The sequence below is a fragment of the Lissotriton vulgaris genome, chromosome 11 (assembly GCF_964263255.1).
Source record: "Lissotriton vulgaris chromosome 11, aLisVul1.2, whole genome shotgun sequence".
In the NCBI taxonomy this organism is placed as follows: domain Eukaryota; kingdom Metazoa; phylum Chordata; class Amphibia; order Caudata; family Salamandridae; genus Lissotriton; species Lissotriton vulgaris.
In genome coordinates, this window is record NC_141699.1 from 133,204,555 (window position 1) to 133,228,239 (window position 23,685).

Genomic DNA, 23,685 nt, shown 5'->3' on the forward strand with positions numbered 1-23,685 from the left:
CTTAAAATCCACTTCTGCACAGTTGTCAAACAAAATATGAGAGCATTAGGACTAATTCCGGAAGCCCTGTTTGTACGTTTATGGTTATTATGCACTACAAAAAGCCTTACGTGGTACTTATACAAACCTCCTTCTAATAGTGGTATCTGTGCATGTAGGTATATTTGTATGGATGGATGGTATTTGCACAGCAACAACCTAGCCTAAAAGCAGCACAACACTGTACATGATACAAAGAGACATTCAAATTAACATGCCTTATTTGGATATTATATCCAATAGGGTCAAATATTATACATTATACTACAGCCATGATTTACTCTATAATTTATCACTAAATCAGGAACAAATATATTAAGAACTTACTTTGTAATCCATGCCTTCACCACAGTTTGTTACAACACAAAGGAGACCCAAGGCCTTTGCCAAATCTTTAGTAGTCTCGGTTTTGCCCGTACCTGCAGGGCCAGCGGGAGCTCCACCCAAATACATTGACAGAGCCTGTAAAAACAAATGGCACCAAATGAATTGTAAGGAAAACTTGGAAATTAACATAAAAAGTCATATAGTCTTACACATCACATAATAATCATGTAAAATATTCTTCACATCTTAATGTTAAACATTATCCTTTTAATTTTCCACCAGCCATTTCAGTCTCCATTGTGTGCAATTATTAGAACTACACTAATTTAGTGGCAGCTCTCAAGCTCTGTCTAAGATCAAACACACACACAATTGTATGGCAGAATACTGATGACAGAAATATCAACCTGACAAAATATTAACTATCAGAATATTGTGAAGGTAAATATGCATTTACCATTCTTATCACCACATCTATGCGCCTTGAAAGTATGGATATTTGAACAAGTTACTTACCTTCTGTAACGCTTTTATTGGTGGATACAGTATCTACCTCTAAATTCCTCACCTTTTGAATATCCCCAATATGCCAGCATTCCACAAAAACATTTCTTTACAGCTCTCTCACATCGAAGTGGACATCATAATGCCATTGCTCGGCACGCAACTCCGCGTTACATCATCGAAGCCATACAAAGCCCTCATCGGTGTGCTGAAGTCAGTTTCAACGAATTTGTTTTGTGCCTACGAGGCAAACAGGTGGAACCAACAGTACCCATGTGGCAACACATGGCAGGTCTCAAATAAAATATATACATATCATATATACACGCACATCTATATATATAAAAACGAATGTATGTCTGTCTGTCTGTTTGGCCTTTATGCATTACTACGCCATTCATCCTATCGCCATGAAACTTTGGTGAGTTGTTGAGTACACTCCTGCGAAGGTTTCTGGCATAAACTTTTTTTAAAGATCGGCCCCCCAGGGCCCTCATAATCTTTCGAATACTGAATTTGCAACCACGACTTTGCAATGGTACAAGACTTTCGGTGAAAAAGATGATGAACAATGTCATTGAAGCTACAATTTTGAATGGGAAATTCAAGGGGGAAGATGTACTGTTGCTACGTATTCCAATGATCCCAACAGATATGACATTTGAATTCAAACGTTTACAGTTTCCGGTGTGACTCGCTTTGGCAATCACCATCAACAAATCACAAGGACAATCGCTGCAAGTGTTCAAGTTCAAGTTCAAGAATTTATATAGCGCACTACTCACCCAGGGGGTCTCAAGGCGCTTGGGGATGGGTTTATTATTTATCGAATAGCCAGGTTTTAAGTTCTTTTCTGAAGGAGATGTGGTTCTGTGTAAGGCGGAGGTGGGTGGGGAGTGAGTTCCAGGTCTTGGCCGCCAAGTAGGAGAAGGATCTACCTCCCATGGTGGATCTTTGGATACGCGGAACTGCGGCGAGGCCTTGATTGGAGGATCTTAGTTGGCGGGTGGGTGTGTAGAAGGATAGTCAAGAGTTGAGGCATTCGGGCCCTAGTTTGTAGAGGGCCTTGTGTGCGTGGATGAGGAGACGGAATGTTATTCTCTTGTTGACGGGGAGCCAGTGGAGGTCTTTCAGGTGGCCGGTAATGTGATTTTGGCGAGGGATGTCCAAAATGAGTCTCGCTGATGCATTTTGGATGCGTTGGAGTTTTTTCTGTAATTTGGCTGTAATTCCGGCGTAGAGGGTGTTTCCGTAGTCCAGTCGACTTGTGACTAGTGCGTGGGTGACAGTCTTTCTTGTCTCGGAGGTGATCCAACTGAAGATTTTTTTGGGAATACGAAGTACGTTGAAGCAGGAGGATGAGACGGCGTTGACTAGTCTGATCATCGAGAGTGAGGAATCTAGGATGAAGCCCAGGTTGCGTGCGTGATCTGTGGGTATGGGTGCTGTGCCCAGAGCTGAAGGCCACCTTGAGTTGTCCCAGGCAGAGGGGGATGATCCTAGGATGAGCACCTCCGTTTTGTCTGAGTTAAGTTTTAGGCGGCTGTTTTTCATCCATTCGGCTACTTCTTTCATGCCGTCGTGAAGGTTGGTTTTGACGGAGTTAGGGTCTTTGGTGAGGGAGAAGATCAGCTGAGTGTCGTCAGCGTAGGAGATGATGTTAAGGTTGTGATGACGCATGATGGATGCGAGTGGACTCATGTAAACGTTGAAGAGGGTGGGACTGAGTGATGATCCTTGTGGTACACCGCAGATGACTTTGGTAGCCTCTGATTTGAATGGGGAAAGTCGTACTCTCTGGGTTCTTCCGGCGAGGATTGAGATGATCCAGTCCAGTGCTTTTCCTTGTATTCCGATGTTGTTGAGGCGTTATATGAGGGTGCTATGACAGACTGTGTCGAAGGCGGCGGAGAGGTCGAGTAGAATGAGGGCCACTGTTTCTCCTTTGTCCAGTAGTGTTCGGATATCGTCTGTGGCTGCGATGAGGGCGGTTTCGGTGCTGTGTTTGGCTCGAAAGCCGTTCTGTGAGGGATCGAGGGAGTTGTTGGATTCGAGGAAGGCGGCGAGTTGGCTACTGACAGCTTTCTCGATTACTTTTGCCGGGAAAGGGAGGAGGGATATGGGGCGCTAGTTTTTGAGTTCAGAGGGGTCTGCTGTGGGTTTCTTCAGGAGGGCGCAGACTTCGGCATGTTTCCAGCTTTCTGGGAAGGTAGCAGAGTTGAAGGAGCAGTTGATAACATCACGGAGATGTGGTGCGATGATGGAGTCTGCTTTGTTGAAGATGTGGTGGGGACATGGGTCGGTTGGCGAGCCAGAGTGGATGGAATTCATTAGGCGGATGGTGTCTTCGGTGGTGATTGGGTTCTAGGCGCTGAGATTGTTAGAAGGCGGTTTAGGTTCTGAGGGGTGTGGGGAGGATTGTTCGTTGGAACTGTTTTCGAAGCTGTTATGTATGTCGGCAATTTTGTTGTAGGAGGAAGATAACGAATGGCAGAGGTCTTGGGAGGGAGTGATGTCATTTGAGGCTGCAGTGGGGTTGGTAAATTCTTTGACGATGTTGAATAGTTCCTTGCTGTTATGGGCATTGTTGTCGAGTCGATTCTTGAGTGCTGATTTCTTGGTGGATCGAAACAGCTGGTGGTGTTTGCGGGTGGCTGTCTTGAAGGTGGACATGTTGTCGGCGGTTGGGTTTTTTCTCCATGTTTTCTCGAGAGTACGGCATAGTTTCTTGGATTTCTTAAGGTCATCGTTGAAACAGGGGGTCTTTTTGCTGTCTTGTTTGGTGTGACTGTTTTTCAAGGGAGCTAATTCGGCAGTGCTGTGAGTGATCCATTGTTTGAATTTGATGGCAGCTTGGTTTGGGTCCGATGAGAGGGCGGGTGGTTTTTGGTTGAGCAATGTGAGGAGTTGGTCGGTGGTGATTTTATTCCATTTTCTTCGGGGAATAGGTTGTGGGGGGTTGTGGGTCGAGGTGGTTTTGTAGCTGAAGTGAACACAACTGGGGTCCGTCCAGTGGAGAGCTGTGGTGCGATCGAAGGAGATGTGTTTGCTGGAAGTGAAGATTGGGTCTAGCGTATGTTCGGCTACATGGATGGGGGTGTCAACAAGTTGTTTGAGTCCGAGATTGGCCAGGTTGTCCAGAAGGGTGGTGGTGTTGCTGTCGTTTTTCTTTTCTAGGTGGAAGTTGAGGTCTCCTAGTAGAATGTAGTTCTCGGAGGCGAAGGCATGAGGACTGATGAAGTCAGTGATGTCCTCTGTGAATTGTTTACGTGTTCCTGGAGGTCTGTAGATGAGGGTGCCTCTGAGTGTGGTTCTGGGGTCCGGGTGAATCTGGAAGTGGAGGTGTTCGGCGGTGGTAAGGTTATCGTCGGAGCTGGTAGTGATTTTGATGGTGTTCTTATGGACGATGGCGATGCCTCCTCCAGTTTGATTGGAGCGGTCTTTTCGGATGATCTTGTAATTGTCCGGGATGACTATGGCGATGTCAGGTGTTGATGATGCATTCATCAATGTTTCAGTGAGGAAGGCGACGTCTGGTGATATAGCGTCGAGTAGATCTCAGAGTTCGGTGGCGTGTCTGTGGACCGAGCGGGTATTAAGCAGGATGCACTTCAGGTGGTTAGAGTCGGAGCTGTGTTTGGGGTTAGTGGATGTGGTAAGGGTCTTGACGCCGGTAAATTTGCAGGAGTGGCAGGTGAAGGGCCCCTGGGTACGTCCCGGGGCAGCTTCGTAGCATTGGGGTGTGCGTCCGGGGTTAAGGGCTAGGAGGGTGGCTGCGTCATACTTAAAGTGGCCGGAGTGCGGTTTGCGGGGGCCAGGGGGTCTGGCGCTGGGCACGGTCCAGGCGTGGACGGGCGTAGACTGGATTACCTTTGGCGCACATTCGGCGCGCATGGGGCGCGACCGCTGCGCGCGGAGGCATCTGTCATATGTGGATGGTGGAGTGGGGAGGGGCGAGGGAGGAGCAGCAGGGAGGCGGGGTGGAGAGTCGGGGGAGGGAAGGCAAGACGACAACAACAATCTGCGCAAAATGGCAGTAAGCCAACAGCGATCCGGGTTGGGGGCACAGAGAGTGAGAAGGAACGCTGTAAAAATAAAGATACAATCAGGCACAATGAATTTGGAGAATCCGTGCTTCTCACATGGACAACTGTATGTGGCCAGCTCACGCGTCGGAAAACCTTCTGATGCACCAGACGGAAAAAGAAAAAATATTGTGTAACCACAAGCACTCGAATAAATGAATGTTTTCCATATTAAAATGAATAAGTTTCAATAAAAATGACACAATGTAAATTGAATGTTATCATAACGAGTTTACTTGAATTTCCTTTCTTCTGAGATCGCAGCAACGCACGACGGGTAAGCTAGTATGTATATATATATATATATATATATATATATATTCCCTCCTCTCTGGTTCCATTTGCCGTTGCTGCAGCGCTCAAATCGGGTGCGGCGCCCTGCAGCTGAACCACGCTGATCAAAATTCCCACACCATTCCTCCAGTTGGAGAGACAAACCGGGTCGCACTCCACAGGTCGTTTTTGCCATTTTTTAAATTTTCTTTCATTCTCTTAGGGTTCAACAAGGCAGCTGTTACGATCTACGCGTTTCGGTATTTCAAATACCTTGCTCACGATCAACCGACCACTTGGCTCCCCCTACTTGATATAATTAATCACATACAACATCATTTCCTGTTTGGGGATTGCCAGCGCATATATGCTTTCTGGGAGATGTAGTTTTTATGTTACTAGTGCAGTTCAAATCATACCATTTTGCTCATTATTATGCTTATTTTACTGCTTATTTATACTCCTAAAACTTATGTGTGTTAGCGACCATCAAAATTCATGCCAATTGGTTCCCTCAAGTGGGATTACATTGCTTTTGTATACGTTTTTGACACCGTTGATCAGTAGTTTCAACACTATACATACCCCCCAATGGGTTGACTATGTTCATTTGTATATTATCATAAGGTTCACCACTAGTCCCTACCAGCAGATAGTCTCCTGGTCTCTCACACATCGTTTCAAAGGGCCATGAAATTTATGTCTCTTATCATACCCAAAATGGGTGTTTATAACAGTTTAGGCATAGTTTATGGCAACAAACATTTCTCAAAGCGAAGTCATTACAAATGTATATATAACTCTTCCGACTGATTTAACCCATGTGGGGTTAGGGTTCTTAGGTTTAGGATGTGGCGTGACTCCTTCTGTCTCCGAAGTCTTTCTCTGTCTCCCCCTCGTTCTTTTTTGGGGACACTTTCAATTCCAAAGAATTTCAGTTGATTCCAGTCACTTTGGTGATATTGCTCCATGTGCTTGGCTATTGCATTTGCTCTGTCCTGATGGATGGTGGCTCGAACGTGTTTCAATATTCGTTTTTTTAGTTCACACACAGTGCTGCCCACATACCTCATGGGGCACGGGCATTCCACTACATATACCACATATGTTGTTTTGCAAGTGATAAGTTCTCTGATCTCCCATGTTTTTTTATTTGCCATTTGCACTTTCATTGTGGGTTTTGCTATTTGGCACGCCTTACATGCATAACATTTAACAAATCATGTTGATTTCAGCCATTTGTCTTTTTTTGTTGTTTTCCTGAAATGGCTATGGATTAAGTGATCTTTCAAGTTTTTTGCCCTTCTATACGTGATTGTTGGATGATGCCCCACAATGTTCTTAACTGTTTCATCCAGTTGTAGAATTTTCCAATTACGTTTCAAAATGTTTGTAATTTCCTTACTTTCGTTTGAAAAGTCCATTATCATTCGTACTGGTTCTGATTCACTTGTGGATTCCTTCTGTTTTTTTATTAGGCATTCTTCTCTAGTTTTTTGATTGGTTCTCTCCCAGCATTTTTTAATTACGCCATTATTGTATCTCCGCCGTTTGAACCTGTCTGTGGTTACAGCACTATGTTTCAGCCATTCATCACTTTCACTACAGATTCAGCGAATTCTCAGAAATTCCCTGAAGGGGATACTTGTAATGAGGGATTGTTGGTGGAAGCTTGTGGCTTCTAAAGTGGCATTGGTAGAAGTACATTTGCGATGTAGAGTGGTGTGTATTTGATTTTCTCCTATGTAAATCTCTGTATCTAGAAATACAATTCGATCTTTACTTATTTCACAACTGAATTTTAAGTTTGGTATGCTGTTATTCATGATTTCAAAGTATTCTAGAAATTCTTCTTTGCTCCCATCCCAAATGATTAACAAGTCATCCATATACCTTGTCCAACTAATGACTTTGTTTAGTGATTCTTCATTGCTTTCGTTCCACGCCACTTCCTTCTCCCACCATCCCATCGCTAAGCAGGCGTAGCTGGGACTGAAGGAAAATCTCATCGCTGTCCCACTGTTTTGACAATATACTTCGTCCCCGAACATGAAAACATTTCTAGTCAGACATATGGTGATCATTTCCAATAACATCTGATTATGGTTTCCAAATTCTATTTTTCTTTCATTTAAAAAAGAATTGCATGCCTTAAGTCCCATGTCATTCCCTATGTTGGTATAAAGGGATACGACACCCATCGATACCAATTGGTATGAGTCTTGCCAGGGAGTGTTTTCTAATTTTCTTAGTAGATCACTTGTATCCTGTATGTAAGAGTCTAGGCATGTTACAAAAGGATTAAAAAAATAGTCAATATAATTGGCAATCGGTTCTAGGGGAGAACCCTTCGCAGACAGAATTGGGCGTCCTGGGGGCATCTTTTGGTTCTTATGTAATTTCTGGAGGAAATATATGGTAGCTGTTACTAGATGCGCTACCGTAAGGTATTTCCTCTCTTCTTCATCAATCAGGCCTTTCTTTGTCCATTCTACCAACTTTGCATCCACCACGTCTTTTATCTCCATGGTTGGATTTCTTTTTAGTTTGTCATAATATTTGGTATCTCTTAATTGGCGATGTGCTTCCGTTATATATGCTGTTTTTTCCATTATCACGATGTTCCCGCCTTTGTCGGCCATTTTGATTTCTATTTGATCATTTGTGGATAACTCCAGAAGTGCCGCCCTCCCATTTTTTGTTAAATTGTCTTTATAATTCCTGTTCTTCAATGTATACAAATCTTGGGTTACTGCTTCCTGGAATAGGTCGATTTAATTGCCTGGGACTAATTGGGGATAACATTTTGATTTTGTTTTTTTACCACTTAGACCAGCTCCTTCTTGCTTACATGCTACTTCCAGGGGGATCTCTTGATTTCCCTCCATGTCTAGATTCACCAAAGTCATGAGAGCTTCCGTGTCCTTGACTGTTAGTGATGTCCCACTGTCCATCTTTAGAGTCTTTTTTTCTTTTTGTTGTTTTTCTTTTTCCCCAAAATATTTAGCCAGTTTTATCGTCCTGATGTAGAGGTAAAAGTCTATCCGAACTTGAGCCAAATCCATTTTTTTCGTAGGACAGAAGTTTATTCCCTTTTTTTTTTTTTTGAGTAACCCTGCTTCTGTCTCTGATATCGCTCTCTTGGATAGGTTTACCACCTGAAGTTAATCTTTAATAGGTTCTTCCTTAGGCGCATGCTGCGCGTTTCCGTTCCCACTTTTGCACTTTCGTTGCTTTTTACTCCTTTTTCCTCTCCTTTTCTGTTTTTCAGGGACCATCTGCGTCCTCTCCCTCTTCCCCTCTGTTGTGGGCTAGAGGTTTGGTTCTGCTCCCATTGTCTTTGTTGCAGGACAAGACGCATGTCCCCTAAAAAAGGCTGTTATCCAATGCCAGTTGAGGTTCCAGGTTCGCCTTCACTGTTTTCCGTAGATATTAAGGAAGATGCACTGCTCGATAGACTCATTGAACTTGTTGTAATTACTTGCTGTCTCATTAGGTCAAATTTTTTTGAGAATGAAAAGAACCGCCCTTCTGTATAATCTGTAGCGTCTCTGATAAACTTCTGATATTTTCGTTCTCTCACGGTGTCTTCGTGTTTCTCTATTTGTGTTTCCAGCTCTTCCTTAAATTTCGTCATTTCCGCATTTAGTTTCAATGTAGCAAGCTCCTTTTCCGCTTAATGTAGTTGTTCTTTTATTTTCAGCAAGCCTATTAATCCCAACGATGATTGTAAAATGAATTCCCCCCATTCTTGCAATAATTCATTAGAGCTATCCTGATGGCTCGGCATCAACATATATATATATATATATATATCTATATATATGTCCAAAGGTCGTAGTCAAAATCCTGCTTTCCGCAGAACAACGAAAGAAGCGAAGACCACAAAGTAAGTGCAGTTTCTCAGCGTGGTTTATTCAGTGCAAAAAAATCCAAGCCTGCAATATCGCCATGACGCGTTTCACCTCGTAAAGAGGCTTGCTCACACATATATATATATATATATAGATATATATATATATATATACATACATATATACTCGCTTACCCGTCGCGCATTGCTGCAATCTCAGAAGAAAGGATATATATATATAGTGTGTATATATATATATATATCCACGAAATCCACGTTCGAGTTTCCACACAGGTGCGGCGTTCTCCCACACCTTAGAGAGACGCAGACACGGTCCAATTTTGTGCAATCTATTTATTTTGAGCAGGCACAACGCATGACGTTTCGGCTCCGAGGAGCCTTGTTCACATGACAGTGTCATAATCTTAGAGCCGTTCTTTTAAAGGAGCAGCCATTAGAAAAAAGTTTGTGATCACATGCTCGGTATGGTGAAAGACATGGAAGAAATACTTTCCGCTGTGATTTGCATAACATACTTTTCTTGGTAAAATGAAAGATTGTAATTATAAAGTACATTCTATACATGATATCATGGTGTAATACCATCTGGTGCATTGTGGTTAAAATACATTTGAATTCATTATTTATGGGTTAAATACAAAATTGTGAGAATCACTCTATAATAGAAAATTGCCCCATTATACTTCATAATACAAAAGTAGATTAAAACACGTTCATAGTTATACCTATTAATATATATTATTTACATATATCTACATATCATAACATATTTACATATTTACATAATCACCGATAAGGTGTTTGTGCTTTATAACCGTATGGTCATTTAAGTTATTTGCACTCAGTGCACCAAAAAATGTCTTGATGTTAAACATCCGATGTTAAATTGAACAAGTGCAAATCCAAGCAGATTTGTTATGTAAACGTTACCGTGTTTTTAATGTAAAGGCAATGCAATTAATTCAATTTTGTGTTATCCCCCTGCACCACCAAAAACTGACCCCAGGATCAAATTACACTTACAGAATCTATATTTACTTCCATGTCATTAATAAAGTGCAAGTTCAGTGCAATATAAAGTACATATAAAGTGCAAAATAAATCATACCTATTCTATCTGCATTAACCCAGCCCCAGGAATAAGGACCTGTTAGCTGAAAATTCCAGATAATATTATTCCTATAGTAAGTACTTTTTTTGTGTTATATCTTTTTTACTGTTTTTCTTTTCATTTTGTTTAAAACTTTTTTCTCATTTCTTATCTTATTTATCTTATCTTATTGTTCATTTTTCTGTTAGTTAGCAGTTGCAGCAACATCCTGCAGTATCCTGATTGACCGATCTGGGATGCTCTAAGTAATCCTACATACATAATTGATGCAAATTTCTGTCCCAGCCCAGATATTTCCTGTGTTGTCAAAAGGGGTACGAAGTAACATCCTAGGTTTCAGAGTACTAACATATTTAAAGTAGACATGTGTATAAGTCTTCAGTGATGTTTAAACCTGATGGCGTCTTAGTGTTTAACATGAGGATATACTTTGTCTCAAGTTTTCTCAAACTGGTTTCTCTATCACCCCCCGCCTGTTTGTGTTGACACTGTCTATCACGAAGTACGTAAGTGTTTTGTTGTTGCTATATCACCACCAACAATTTCCACTTAAGAAAATCTCGCGGACACCTCAAATGGATTGCAGGAAATTTAATACAAAGACTGCACAGCAACGCGTTTCGACTTTTGTCTTCATCACGCTGTAAAGCAAACCAGTTTGCACATCCTTATACACATCCTTACTAAACATGAAGGAAGGACTAACAATACACCCAGTGAAATATAATATAATACAGTGGTGTGTAACGGCGCGGCCATTTTAACATGGATAACATTGCTATAAAATGCCAAATGAAAAGGCTCATATAATGCAAAATGTAAAATCAACGCAAATCCATCATCCAGATAAATACGGCAGAGTGATCTAATTAATACAATGTAAATAAATACCTACTGCCGCAAAGGTCAAGAGCCTCAAATAATAATCAGAATAATGGCTCCGTAATCAGCAGCGACATACCAAAATACATCAAGTTGGCTGCAAATGCCCAGATCTTCTAATGTCGCTGTTAGTACATGGCCAATTCAAAGCCCAAAACTTTATTAGGTTGGGCTAGCGCTGTAAATCAAATTCAAATGCATTATCGGCTCGTGGCCGCTAGCGATTCCAGCGTAAATGGCAAAGTTCACTTAATAAATAATGCTGCCTTATTAGCACAATAACAAAACCTATTAAACGTGCACTTTACAAATATTGCCAAGATGGATCACACAATTCTGCCCGAGTGGGCTATTTGCAAATTCTGCCAAGATAGGTCACAAGTATTGATGTAATCAGAAATGGTCCAGTTGATAGTATAATCATCCAATGACATCGACCGCCCACACCACAAACATGTGCCACAACCTAAAAAATTAAACAAAGCATTAAAAATACTATTTACAAAAACACAGCAGATATATACATAAATTACTACGGAATTAGTACAGAATTTCTATCCGGATCCTAGTCTATTAGTGGAGGTGTACAGACAATTCTTCATTGGAATTTAATCCGAGCGGGATCATTGTTTCTAGGTCAATTATGCACTTTGACTCTAGTTTGCGGAGTAAAAGTTTCCTATTACCCCCGTGCACTTTCAGGAACATCATCAATAACTACCATCCGCAACTGTTTCTCATTCTGAAAGTGGTATTCAAAAAGTGTCTAGCAACAGGATATTGTCTGTTGTGTCTGATGGCCCTAACATGTTCTAAGACATGTTTCTTGGCACAGTGAATGGTGCTGCCTATGTATGCCTTGTTGCATGGGCAGAGTAATGCAAACACACAATAGGCAGTATTGCAGGTTAAGCTCTTCTTGATTACTACCTCCTTTTTGGTCCCAATAATTGACAGGGTGGTACAATCCATGTTGTTGCTACACGCCTTGCACTTTCTGCATCTTTTGAACCCCCCCGCAAGTTCCGGCTGTTACTGCCCGCTTCAGTTACCAAATTGGGGCTCAATTCATCCCTCAATGATCTACACCTTTGAAATGTAATCTGGGGACTTTTATTCAAGTGTTTCACAAGATTGCTGTCCGTTAGCAGTACATGCCAATGCTTATTCAATATTTTACGTACTTCAGGTGCTTGTCCTGAATAGCTGGTAATGAATCGCAGAGTATTCATTTCAGCATCTTTTTTGCTAGGATACAGTAATTGTGTACGGGTTACTGCATCTACCTATCTACAATCTGCATCTACAATCTTCAACTATAGTTTTAATACTTTATCCCCTCTCCCGAAAATGTCCTATCATGATCTGTTTTTCTTGGAGATAACTGTTATGAGAGCTACAGTTACGTCTTGCTCGTAACAGTTCCCCATATGGGATACTGTACACTAATTGTCGGGGTGAAAGCTTGCCGCATTTAAGATGCTGTTGCCCGCTGTACTCTTGCGAAACAATTTTGTATGCATTGATTGATCAATATATATATACTAGCTTACCCGTCGCACGTTGCTGCGATCTCAGAAGAAAGGAAATTCAAGTAAACTCGTTATGATACCATTCAATTTACATAGTGTCATTTTTATTGAAACTTATTTATTTTAATGTGGAAAACATTTCAAAGTGTTGTAATTCTATTTATTTATTTGAGTGCTTGTGGTTACACGGATTTTTTCTTTTATGTCTGGTGCATCAGAAGGTTTTCCGACGCGTGAGCTGGCCACATACAGTTGTCCATGTGAGAAGCACGGATTCTCCAAATCTAGTATATATATATATATATATATATATATATATATATATATATATATATATATATATATATATATATATATATATATATATATATATATATATATAAAATCAGAAATGTAAACAAAATAAACAATGTACAAATGTATAAATATCCTTGCAGACCGGCAATTGGAGGCCGGTGGGTCAGTGATGAACCTACAGGTAGATACTGTATGCACCAGAAAAAGCGTTACTGAAGGGAGGTTAACTTGTTCTTCCTATGGAGTGTCTACCTGTGGTTTCCTCACCTTTTGGATAGAGTCTCCACGCAGTCCCACACTGGTGAGCAGTCAAAGTAACCGTCTCTCCTCACTTCAGAGTCCAAACAATAGTGCTTTGCAAAAGTTTGGAGGGAGGCCCAAGTGTCCGCTTTGCAAATGTCCACCACAGGGACAGCTCTAGTCAAAGAAGAAGTAGAAGACTTAGCTCTAGTAGAATGAGCTCTAATATCTTCAGGTGGTTCTTTGTTAGCCATGGCGTAGCAGTTCTTGATGCACAGGATAATCCATCTGAACAATATCCTCTTATTCACTGTTTTTCCTTTTTTCTTGCCCACATAGCCAACCAACAGCTGATCATCCTGCCAGAGCTCACAAGTTCTGTCCACATAAAAGCTCATAGCCCTTATAGGGTTCAAATGATGAACCCTTTCTTCAAGGGGATTTGAGCGAGGATAGAAAGTAGGCAGGGTGATAGACTGGCCCAAGTGGAAAGGAGGGACCACTTTTGGAGGGAAAGCAGCCCTTGTTCCCAATACCAACGTATCTACACAGAAAGTCGTAAAAGAAGGTTCCACACTCAATGCCTGCAACTCACTAACGCATCTAGCAGATGTAATGGCAACAAGAAAAATAGTTTCAAAAGTCAGTAACTTTAAAGGACAACTATGTAGGGGCTACGGCGGGTGGCTCCATTCGGCTCCATGGGATGTCGTTGGTATCTGTAGCTTCGGTTATGATGTTGCAATTTCTATATATCCCGCCCAGGTGTGCAGACGTCAGTATGTTTAGTTTCTTCCATGCCAGAAGTGCAGAGGCATGAAGTAACTGGCGTAGTCATGTGCATAACTAGGGCCCTGAAAGGGGTAGTCACCCTAGCCCAACAATATTAGTCTGCAAAGTGGGGAGGCATGGGTGGGGCTGTAAGGAATCTGCAGCTCTACCAGATAAAGTGTTACCCAAGGTAAGTAACTTGTTCATCTGATAGAGACTTCTAGATGCAGATTCCTTACCTTTGAATTAGATACCCAAGCCATTCCATCTCGGCGGTGGGCTGCGGAACAATATCCTATACCAGGAAGTCCTGCATAACCGAGCCAGCAAAATGCCCGTCCCTGCAGATCTGACTAGCCAGGCAGTAGTGTTTTGCAAATGTGTGCATAGATGCTACTGAACCCTCTTCACTGTTTCCCTTCCCCAAGGGTGCATTATCTCACTACTATCAGTTGTCTTTCCTCTTTCCCTCTCTCTACTACCCCTTTCTTTATACCCACCTCATCTTCCCTATGTTTTCCCCACCCCCACTGCACCGTGAGGCTTCTGCCAGGGTCCTCGGCTTGCCAGTGACCCTCTGGACCCTGCCTTTCAGCTCAGCTGCCTTCATCCTTTCATGGGCTGAGTCTGGGGTGGGGGTGAGTGCACATACCTCCACGATGGCCAAAACTGCAACCTCCCTAACTTTTAAAGGGATCCCCAGCCCCTATGGGACCTTCCAGCCGGGGATGTTAAAAATGTTCTTTCACCAGGCCTGATGCATGGGCTACTTGGGGCGACTGCCAGGCCAGGTCAGAGTGCCACCTCAAGAGGAGCAGGGAAGCATTTGGCAATCAGCACCGGGGCCTCGGTGGGTTGTGTGCGGTAACCCAGGCCTGACAAACTCGGCTCAAGGAATGGGCAACCCTGGGCAGGAGCACTAATGTACACACCTCCCTCTGAAGCATGCACTCAGCGCAGCTCAGTAGTTCTCAGCACCTGGGCTGGGCCTTTGGTGGGCCTAATGGAATCTATTAACAAGAGATGGGGCTAAGCGCGTTAATGCGCCTATTGCTGAAATGTAGGTGTGTGTATGAGAGCTGCAAAAGCGCTAGTCTGACTCCGAGCAGGGCCACCGCAACCTTTTATCCTTCTTAGGTACGTTATGGGGACCTGGTTATTTACAGGCCTGTGGAAGATGGGGCCATGTCTAACACTTAAGGACTCATGGTGGGCTGTGAGTGTCCTTCTACTGGGTATATACAGGGTAAGGGCCATTGGTACTGGAGCTGTTCTCACAGGTACAGTGTGTGCAGACTTACATGCCCCTGACACACAGGTCTATAACCAGAGTTATCTGCTCTCTAGCCAGGCAATCCATCATCACAGAACAGTTCATTGGTCTATTCTAAGCTGTCCAATATCACTCACCACTAAACATGATATAACACAACTATATACAAAGTCAGCAGGCCAAAAATACAACTCAACCATATACAATGTCAACAGGCCATGTAGGCTATTATAAAAGATATACCTAAAACAATAAATGTCACCCATATTTGAAAAGTACTTGTATATTATACAAACGAGAGGCACACACTATACAAAGGCATGCAATAAGGTTATTTAAACAGCACAAACCTAGCTACAAAACAGGATGCTCGACAGTGCTTTCATACTGATATTACTTATAGTCTTATCGTGCTTGCTTATGAGAAACAAGGCTGGCAGTAACTGCGCCTCTTTTACTGTCAGCCTTGCTTTTCATAAGCAGGGACTATAAGTACAAAGTGCGTGTTTAGGCACGGTTTGCAGGTTGTCAAAACACATAAATAAAAGGCATTGTCATTTACAATGCCAATAGCTCAAACTCTCCCAAATGTGAGACCTATTGCTTTGCAAATGCTTGTTATATTAGGTAACAGTTTCTTTATTTCAAAAAGAGTCTGAAACATTTTGTAAAATTAAATCACATTTTTGGTAAAATGTAATATGTTTCTTCAGTGTAAACCCACAAATGTTAAACAAAATACTAATCTGTAAAGTAAGTGCAAATAACCAAGATAAGAAAATATTCTCAGACCATACCTGTGTAAGCGTAAGGTATATTCGATCTGTAAGTGGAGTAATGACTAGTCGTCCATTCAAGCCCATGTATTCATAACCATAGCCAAAGGTGCCAGTACACTGCCGGACGTTCAATTCATCTGGATCCCGATCCCAGTAAAAACGAAGCTGGCTTTCCCATTCAAACTCCTGGGCATCCATAATGCTAAGGAAAGAGATCCACAGCTAGCAATGTAACATCCATAGTTAACAATGTAACAGAAAAAGTAATCTTTCGAGTATTTTTATAAATTTACCTGTCTCTGACAAATATATCAACGATATCCCTTGCATGAACATCAATGATAAGAACGGTGTTGTACTTCTTGCGGTCATTTTTGCTTAAAGGCGTTGTGATACGGGTCACTAGTTCATCAATTTGTTGATGCATTTTCTTAGCATAATTCTTCAAGGCTAGTTTTTCTCCTTTCTTCACTTTTCGAAAGACATCCTCAACCTCCCACGTCCACCACACCTGATTACCAGCTAGCACGACCATCCCTTGGTAATCAAGCATCCAGTCCACTCTAAGAAAAATGAGTCACAATTGAAGTGACAATTGAAATTATCAATCAATTATTTTTTAATCAAACTTTAAACATAAAAAAAACAATTGCTACAATTTTAGTTGTTGGCATCAGATTCACAAAAAACTCACAATTTTACCCCAGCTGGTTTCCATGTGTGTTTTAATTAAATGTTCAACTTTTGGCCAATAAACAAGCATTTTCATAGTAATATCTAGTAGGCAAAGGGGTCGATTCCGATTCGGGAAACTAATCCGTACGACGATTCGTATTCGTAGCCGTTTCCGTAAGAATTGTACAAATCCATCCGAATCGCGTAGTACGATCCGTAGTTCAGAAATACGTCCGAATCATTGCAAACCGTACGAAAAACGAGGTCAAATCCGCACACAACATAGAGCCGCTCAGTGAACCGTACGATTCGTAAACATGCCGTACGACCCGCCAAGTACGATCCGGACCGGGGACCGAGAACGTGATTCGTAAGGAAAGCAGCGAATGAGCAATTAGTTCGGAGAACCACACATTCACATACGCACCGTACCCCTGCGATCATGGGGGGTACGCACAGTACACCTATGCTCTGCACCCCTACACAACGTACACCATACACCTACGCTCCGTATCCCCATGCACTGTACCCCGATGTACTGTACCCCGATGTACCGTACCCCCACGCTCCGTACCCCGATGCATCGTACCACTTCGCACCGTACCCCTGCGATCATGGGGTGCACTCGCGTACCCGGGGGGGTCCGTTTCGCACGCGGTTTGAGTCAAAATGTGCTTTTACTGATGTTTTAAAGTCCCATAGAAAAAGAGTCGTACGGAGTGTCGTCCTGACGAATCGTACTTGCTGGTTCGTAAAAAGCTGCTTCGATCCATACGAACATCACGTACTGCGTGTTCCGAATGCAATTCGTATGGATTCTTAAGTCGTAGGGTCTTTCAGACGATTCATACGGAGATCTGCGTTGGGTTCGGATCATACTTGTTCATACGTACAGGGACGTTGAAGGTATACGATTCGTACGGGAAAAACGCTCCGTACGGCGATTCGTAGGGGATTTTACTGAATCGGAATCGGCCCCTTGTTTGAAAACATTTGTAAATTCCCACTTCCCATTTACAAGAGTAAATCCCTAACCATTTGCATGGTGAGAATGGTCCATGCATTTTTTATGGGTATTCCCAAACTTTACAAAGCATTCCTGTGCCGGAATGCCACTTCCCTACCCTTCAAAAAAGATTTACACACCTGAAAAAGTATATGTGTCACTAAATAATTTTATCGATGTAAAACCATGTTTTGCAGGTTACAAATGTGGGTGTAAACTCATAAAGGGCAATTTGTACATATAAGTTGAAAATCATTTATTGGCTCTACTAATCTATTATTTAGATTGATCACCTTAAGATGGATGCAACTGGTAATTTAAGATTCTGATAGATATTACATTCAAATGTAATTAATTTTGATATACTGTATTTATTGTTGAGGTGACATTTGAAAATGTTAAGTTATGGCTATCTTCATATGGCTGTACACAAGCTAGCAAAAAAACACTTACCCAGAGTTTTAAATAAGGAAAGTTCCTACTCACATAACTTTACAGCAGCTTATAATTCATTTTTATCATCCTCAGTGAGGTTTAAGGTCACATTAAAAGTACTTTGTAATGTAAATAGTTAGCACCAGTATCAAAAGCAATTTAATATACCTAAACGGAAGCACTGGAATAGAATTTTTCAGAAAAAGAACTAATCGCCCCATCGAGGATACAATATTAAGGAATTTTCAAAAAACCTAAAATTCTATTATACATTTTCAAGAAGGCACATTCTCTGAGATAGCAAATGTACAATTTTGATAGATCCAAATCCAATCTGTTTCAAATAATATGTTGACCGTAACTGGAGGACAGTTTGGGAATTATGTTGGTCAAGAAAATAAATACTGAATTATTAGCTATTACAACCACCATGGGGCTACAAACTTATATTTGTACACCACTGGCAGGGTGGTTGTTCTGAACACAAAAAAGGCGCAATTACGAGTTAGACAGTGCGAGAGCAGGCCGCCATGCCGCCACACTGCTCCCACACCGCCAAACCTGACTGCCGCCTGCCCACCAGATTACAAATTAATTTGTGGTGTTTTGGGCAGGCAGCGTGGGGAGGGTGACCATGGCGGTGCAGTTTAAAGGCTCCTATGTGAGCCTAAGATCTGCAATGCAGCGGAACTGCCAATGCATGTTCCTTCATGGCATGAACTGAGCAGTTCATACCGTACAGGAACAGGGGTGCATGCACACAGGGAGGCACAACATGTGCATGTACCCCCACGCACAGAGACAGCAGGCGTTTCCTAACTGCCAGCAGTTTCATGACATGAGAACTGCCATGAGACTGCTGGCAGTGAGGAAATATGCCTTGGAGGAGCTACAGGGGCACCACTAAGCATATTGCGGCCTCAAGACTGCCACACCAATGCCAGGAATCCCGGATCCTTGTCAGTTGCGGCGGTCCCATAGAGGTCCAACAGACATACTCGTAATAAGGTGGTCAAACCGCTGGTGCGGCAGTCCCCGACCACCACAGCAAGTTTGGCGGTCCTAACCACCAAACTCATAATTAAGCCCTAAAGGTTTGATACCTCAAACGTTCTATAAACCACATTTGTAGCCATAAATCTAGTGATATAGGGCTGGACATTCAAGAAATGTCCAAAAGCAAAACGATTTAACTGACCCAATCACTACTCAGATCTCAAAATACCTGAGTTTCTACCACGTCAACCAATCTTGTAAATCTCTCTCTTGTCCAAGGTCTTATATTTCCTGGTTACCTTGAAGTTGGGCAGGTTTCTCCGTTATGAAAGAAATGTTGAAGCCCTGAGAACATTTGATAGGTTTTAGGATTCCTTCATTAAAAGCGGTGTAGCCTCTCAGCTAAAACAATGTATGTGTGACAGTAAAGAACAAGTTACTTACCTTCGGTAACGCTTTTTCTGGTAGATACTATATCTGCCTGTGGATTCCTCACCTTGTGAATATCCCCTGCATCAGCAACATTCCGAAATTCTTTTGTAGCTTCGCGCCGACGTGGACCCTGACGTCATAGAGGCACGGCACCGCTCGCGACTCCGCTGGCGTCACCGACGCCTATAACAAGCCCACGCCGGCGTGATGACATCAGTTCCGCCCTTTTTTCCGTGTCTTCGAGGCACACGGACGGACCAATGACAGTAGACATATACACAGTATACGCAGTACCAATATCAAGGTAACACACACAGTGTGAAGTAAATGCAATAAAACATTTGACAATAAAATAAATACATAATAGAAACACTGGCATAGAAGAGTGGACAACGGGGAGGCGGGTGGGTCAGTGAGGAATCCACAGGCAGATATATTATCTACCAGAAAAAGCGTTACCGAAGGTAAGTAACTTGTTCTTCTGATAGATACATCTGCCGTGTGGATTCCTCACCTTGTGAATAGAGTCCCACAGCAGTCCCCACTCCCGGAGGAGGGTGTCCACTCTTCTAAACCAGGAAATCCTGAAGGACAGAGCGCGCAAAGTGACCCTCCCTCCTCACTTCGGTATCCAAGCAGTAATGCTTCGCGAAAGTGTGGAGGGAAGGCCAAGTTGCCGCCCTACAAATATCCTCTACAGGCACACCTCTAGCCAATGCAGAGGTCGAAGACTTAGCTCTAGTGGAATGAGCCCTTTTACCCTCTGGTGGTTCCTTACCGGCCAAAGAGTAGCAGATCTTAATGCAGAGGACGATCCATCTCGACAAAGTCCTCTTATGGACAGCTCTTCCTTTCTTGCAGCCAGCAAAGCCAATGAAGAGCTGATCTTCCAATCGACAGTCTTTAGTTCTGTCCAAATAAAAGGACACCGCCCTCTTGGGGTCCAGACGGTGCAACCTCTCTTCCTCCTTGGAAGGATGTGGGGGAGGATAAAAGGTAGGGAGGGTAACAGATTGACCAAGGTGGAAAGGAGTAACCACCTTAGGCAGAAAAGCAGCCCTGGTCCTAAGAACCATTCGATCAGCATGAATGGACAAGAAAGGGGGCTTGGAACTAAGAGCTTGAAGCTCACTAACCCTCCTTGCCGAGGTTATTGCAACGAGGAAAACTGTCTTAAGTGTCAAAAGCCTCACAGGACACTTATGAAGAGGCTCAAAGGGAGCACCCATCAAATAGGTCAAAACAAGATTTAAGTCCCACTGAGGCACAATGAAAGGATTAGGAGGGAACTTATTCGTGAGGCCCTTCAAAAACCTAAGAACAACTGGAGACTTAAAAAGAGACGGCTGGTCAGGCATGCAGAGAAATGCCGACAGAGCAGAAAGATAGCCCTTCACTGTGGCAACAGCAAGACCCTGTTGCGCCAGACAAAGAGCAAACTGAAGAACATCAGACAAATGGGCTCTCAAAGGATCTATAGACTTTTCTCCACACATTTAGACCACCTATAAGAATAAATGGTCTTAGTGGAGTCACGCCTGGCTGACAAGATGACATCCACGACATCAGGCGGGAGAGAAAAAGAACTCAGGTTGCCCCGTTCAATCTCCAGGCATGAAGGTGTAAGGTCTGGAGGTGGGGGTGTAGAACCTGCCCCTCCATCTGGGAGAGGAGATCTGCCCTGTGAGGGAGACGGAGCGGCGGGTGAGAGGAGAGGTGGAGAAGGTCTGAGTACCACACCCTTCTTGGCCAATCCGGGGTGATCAATATGACTTGGGCCCGGTCTTGGCGAATCTTCCTCAGAACCCGAGGAATCAAGGGTATGGGAGAAAACACATAAAGGAGCTCCGAGTTCCAACTCAACTGAAACACGTCCCCAAAGCTCCTCGCATCGGATACTGGAGACTGCAGAATGACAGGCAGTGAGCATTCTCGCGAGTGGCGAACAGGTCCACCTGAGGAGTCCCCCACATCCGAAAGATGTCGAGAACAACCTCCGGGTGAAGCCTCCACTCGTGGTCGGCATAGAACTGCCGACTGAGACTGTCTGCACGAACGTTCTGAACTCCGGCCAGATGATTTGCCATCAGACAAATCCGATGGTCCTGAACCCAGGACCAGAGACGCAGAGCCTCTCTGCAGAGACACTGCGACCCCACTCCTCCCTGCTTGTTGATGTACCACATCGCGGTCGTGTTGTCCGTTAGGACTTGAACCGACCGACCGCGAAGGGAAGGGAGGAAGGCCTTGAGAGCCAGACGTATCGCCCGCAACTCCAGAAGGTTGATGTGAAGCAACCTTTCCTCTGGAGACCAAAGACCCTTGACCTCCAGGTCCCCCAGATGAGCACCCCACCCTAGAGTGGATGCATCCGATATTACTGTGGCAACCGGAGGAGGCAGCTGAAAAGGTTTCCTTTGAGACAGGTTGCCTTCTACACTCCACCAAGAAAGATCCACTGCAGTTTCTCCTGAGATCTTCACTGACTCCCCGAGATCTCCGTTGTGCTGATACCACTGCCTGCGGAGGCACCACTGGAGTGCCCTCATGTGCCAGCGTGCATGGTTGACCAACAGAATGCAGGGAGTCATCAGACCGAGCAGACGAAGGACCTTCAGGACTGGAACAACAGCTCTATTGAAAAATAAAGGAATTATTTCCTGAATGTCGCGAATCCTTTGAGGAGGGGGGAAAGCGCGACACACAGTACTGTCCAGTACCGCACCTATGAACAGGTTGCGCTGGGAGGGCACCAGGTGAGACTTGGGTACATTTATCGAAAAACCCAACCTGTGCAACAACTGAGTTGTCTCTTGCAGATGATGGAGCACCTTCTCCGGCGACTCTGCTTTGATCAGCCAATCGTCTAGATACGGGTACAGGAATCCCCGACCTTCTGAGATGTGCTGCCACCACAGCCATCACCTTGGTAAAGACTCGAGGCACAGTAGTAAGACCAAACGGAAGGACCGCAAACTGGTAGTGCTGCGACCCAACTGTGAAACGGAGATACTTCCTGTGCGACTTCAGGATTGGGATATGAAAATACGCATCCTGCAAGTCGAGCGCCACCATCCAGTCTTCTTCCAGCAGCGCTTGAAGAACCTGAGCAAGGGTGAGCATCTTGAACTTCTCCTGTTTCAGGTAAAGGTTCAAGATCCTGAGATCCAGAATTGGCCGAAGCCTGCCATCCTTTTTGGGGATCAAGAAAAACCGGGAGTAGCATCCCTGACCCCTCTCCTGCTCTGGAACCACCTCTATCGCACCTTTTTGAGACAGTGCCAGGACCTCCTCCTGCAGGCGAAGCAGGTGGCCCTCCGAACAATAACCCTGGCAAGGAGGGTAATTTGGGGGAAACTCCCGAAAGGGAAGAGCATACCCATTCCCCACGAGATTGAGAACCCAAAGATCCGATGTTATCAATTCCCAATCTTGTAGGAAATGGGTAAGCCGGCCCCCCACTGGGCCCACATAAACCGGAATGGCGGATCTAGGGCTGCTTTGCTGCGGAGGCTGGGGGCTGGGAAGGGGAAGAGGAGGAGGAGGAGGAGGAAGCGTTACGGCCCGAGCCCGAGACCTTTGCTTGCCTCTGTAAGATCTATACAACGCGTTTTGCTGCTGCTGTGGCTGCTGCTGAGTTGTCTTATAGGAACGAAAAGAAGATCTGCTAAATCCCCTTGAACGTCTACCAAAAGTGCCCCTGGACTGAAGGCCCAAAGACTTCGCAGTCGCCCTGCTGTCTTTAAAGCGTTCCAAAGCAGTGTCCGCTTTTTTTCCAAACAATCCAGACCCGTCAAATGGAAGATCCATCAACGCCGCCTGGACATCTGTTGAAAACTCACTTGACTTCAGCCATGTGTCAGACCTTTCAATTTTTGTACTATAAATTGTCTTACCAGATTTTGCACGGGAACAGAGAAACTCGGAAATACGATGCTAGTTCCCCAATCTCTTTTAGCAATGACCCAAGATCTTTTATACCAAATCTCAGAACATTACCTCAAGGGACGGGGGATTGGATAAAATAATAAACTAAGAAGAGACTGGTCCAGTTCTGGCTCCTTCTGTCTGCTTCTAACACGTTCTCTGTTCTTTTCACAGGAACCTGAAATTTAACACATTAATATAGCTATAACTTCTCAGTATTCTTCTTT

General features: G+C 43.6%; 1 protein-coding gene across 1 annotated transcript in view; it reads right to left on the reverse strand.

Moving 5' to 3' along the window:
* Positions 1–23,685, reverse strand: part of DNAH10 (dynein axonemal heavy chain 10) — a 1,963,751-nt gene that overhangs the window by 1,046,527 nt on the left and 893,539 nt on the right. Inside the window, exons 31-33 of the mRNA XM_086942901.1 lie at positions 16,281–16,550; positions 16,006–16,189; positions 367–501 (exon numbers count right to left, since the gene is read on the reverse strand). Coding sequence (XP_086799027.1) covers positions 367–501; positions 16,006–16,189; positions 16,281–16,550 — 589 coding nt within the window. The remainder of the gene's footprint in view (positions 1–366; positions 502–16,005; positions 16,190–16,280; positions 16,551–23,685) is intronic.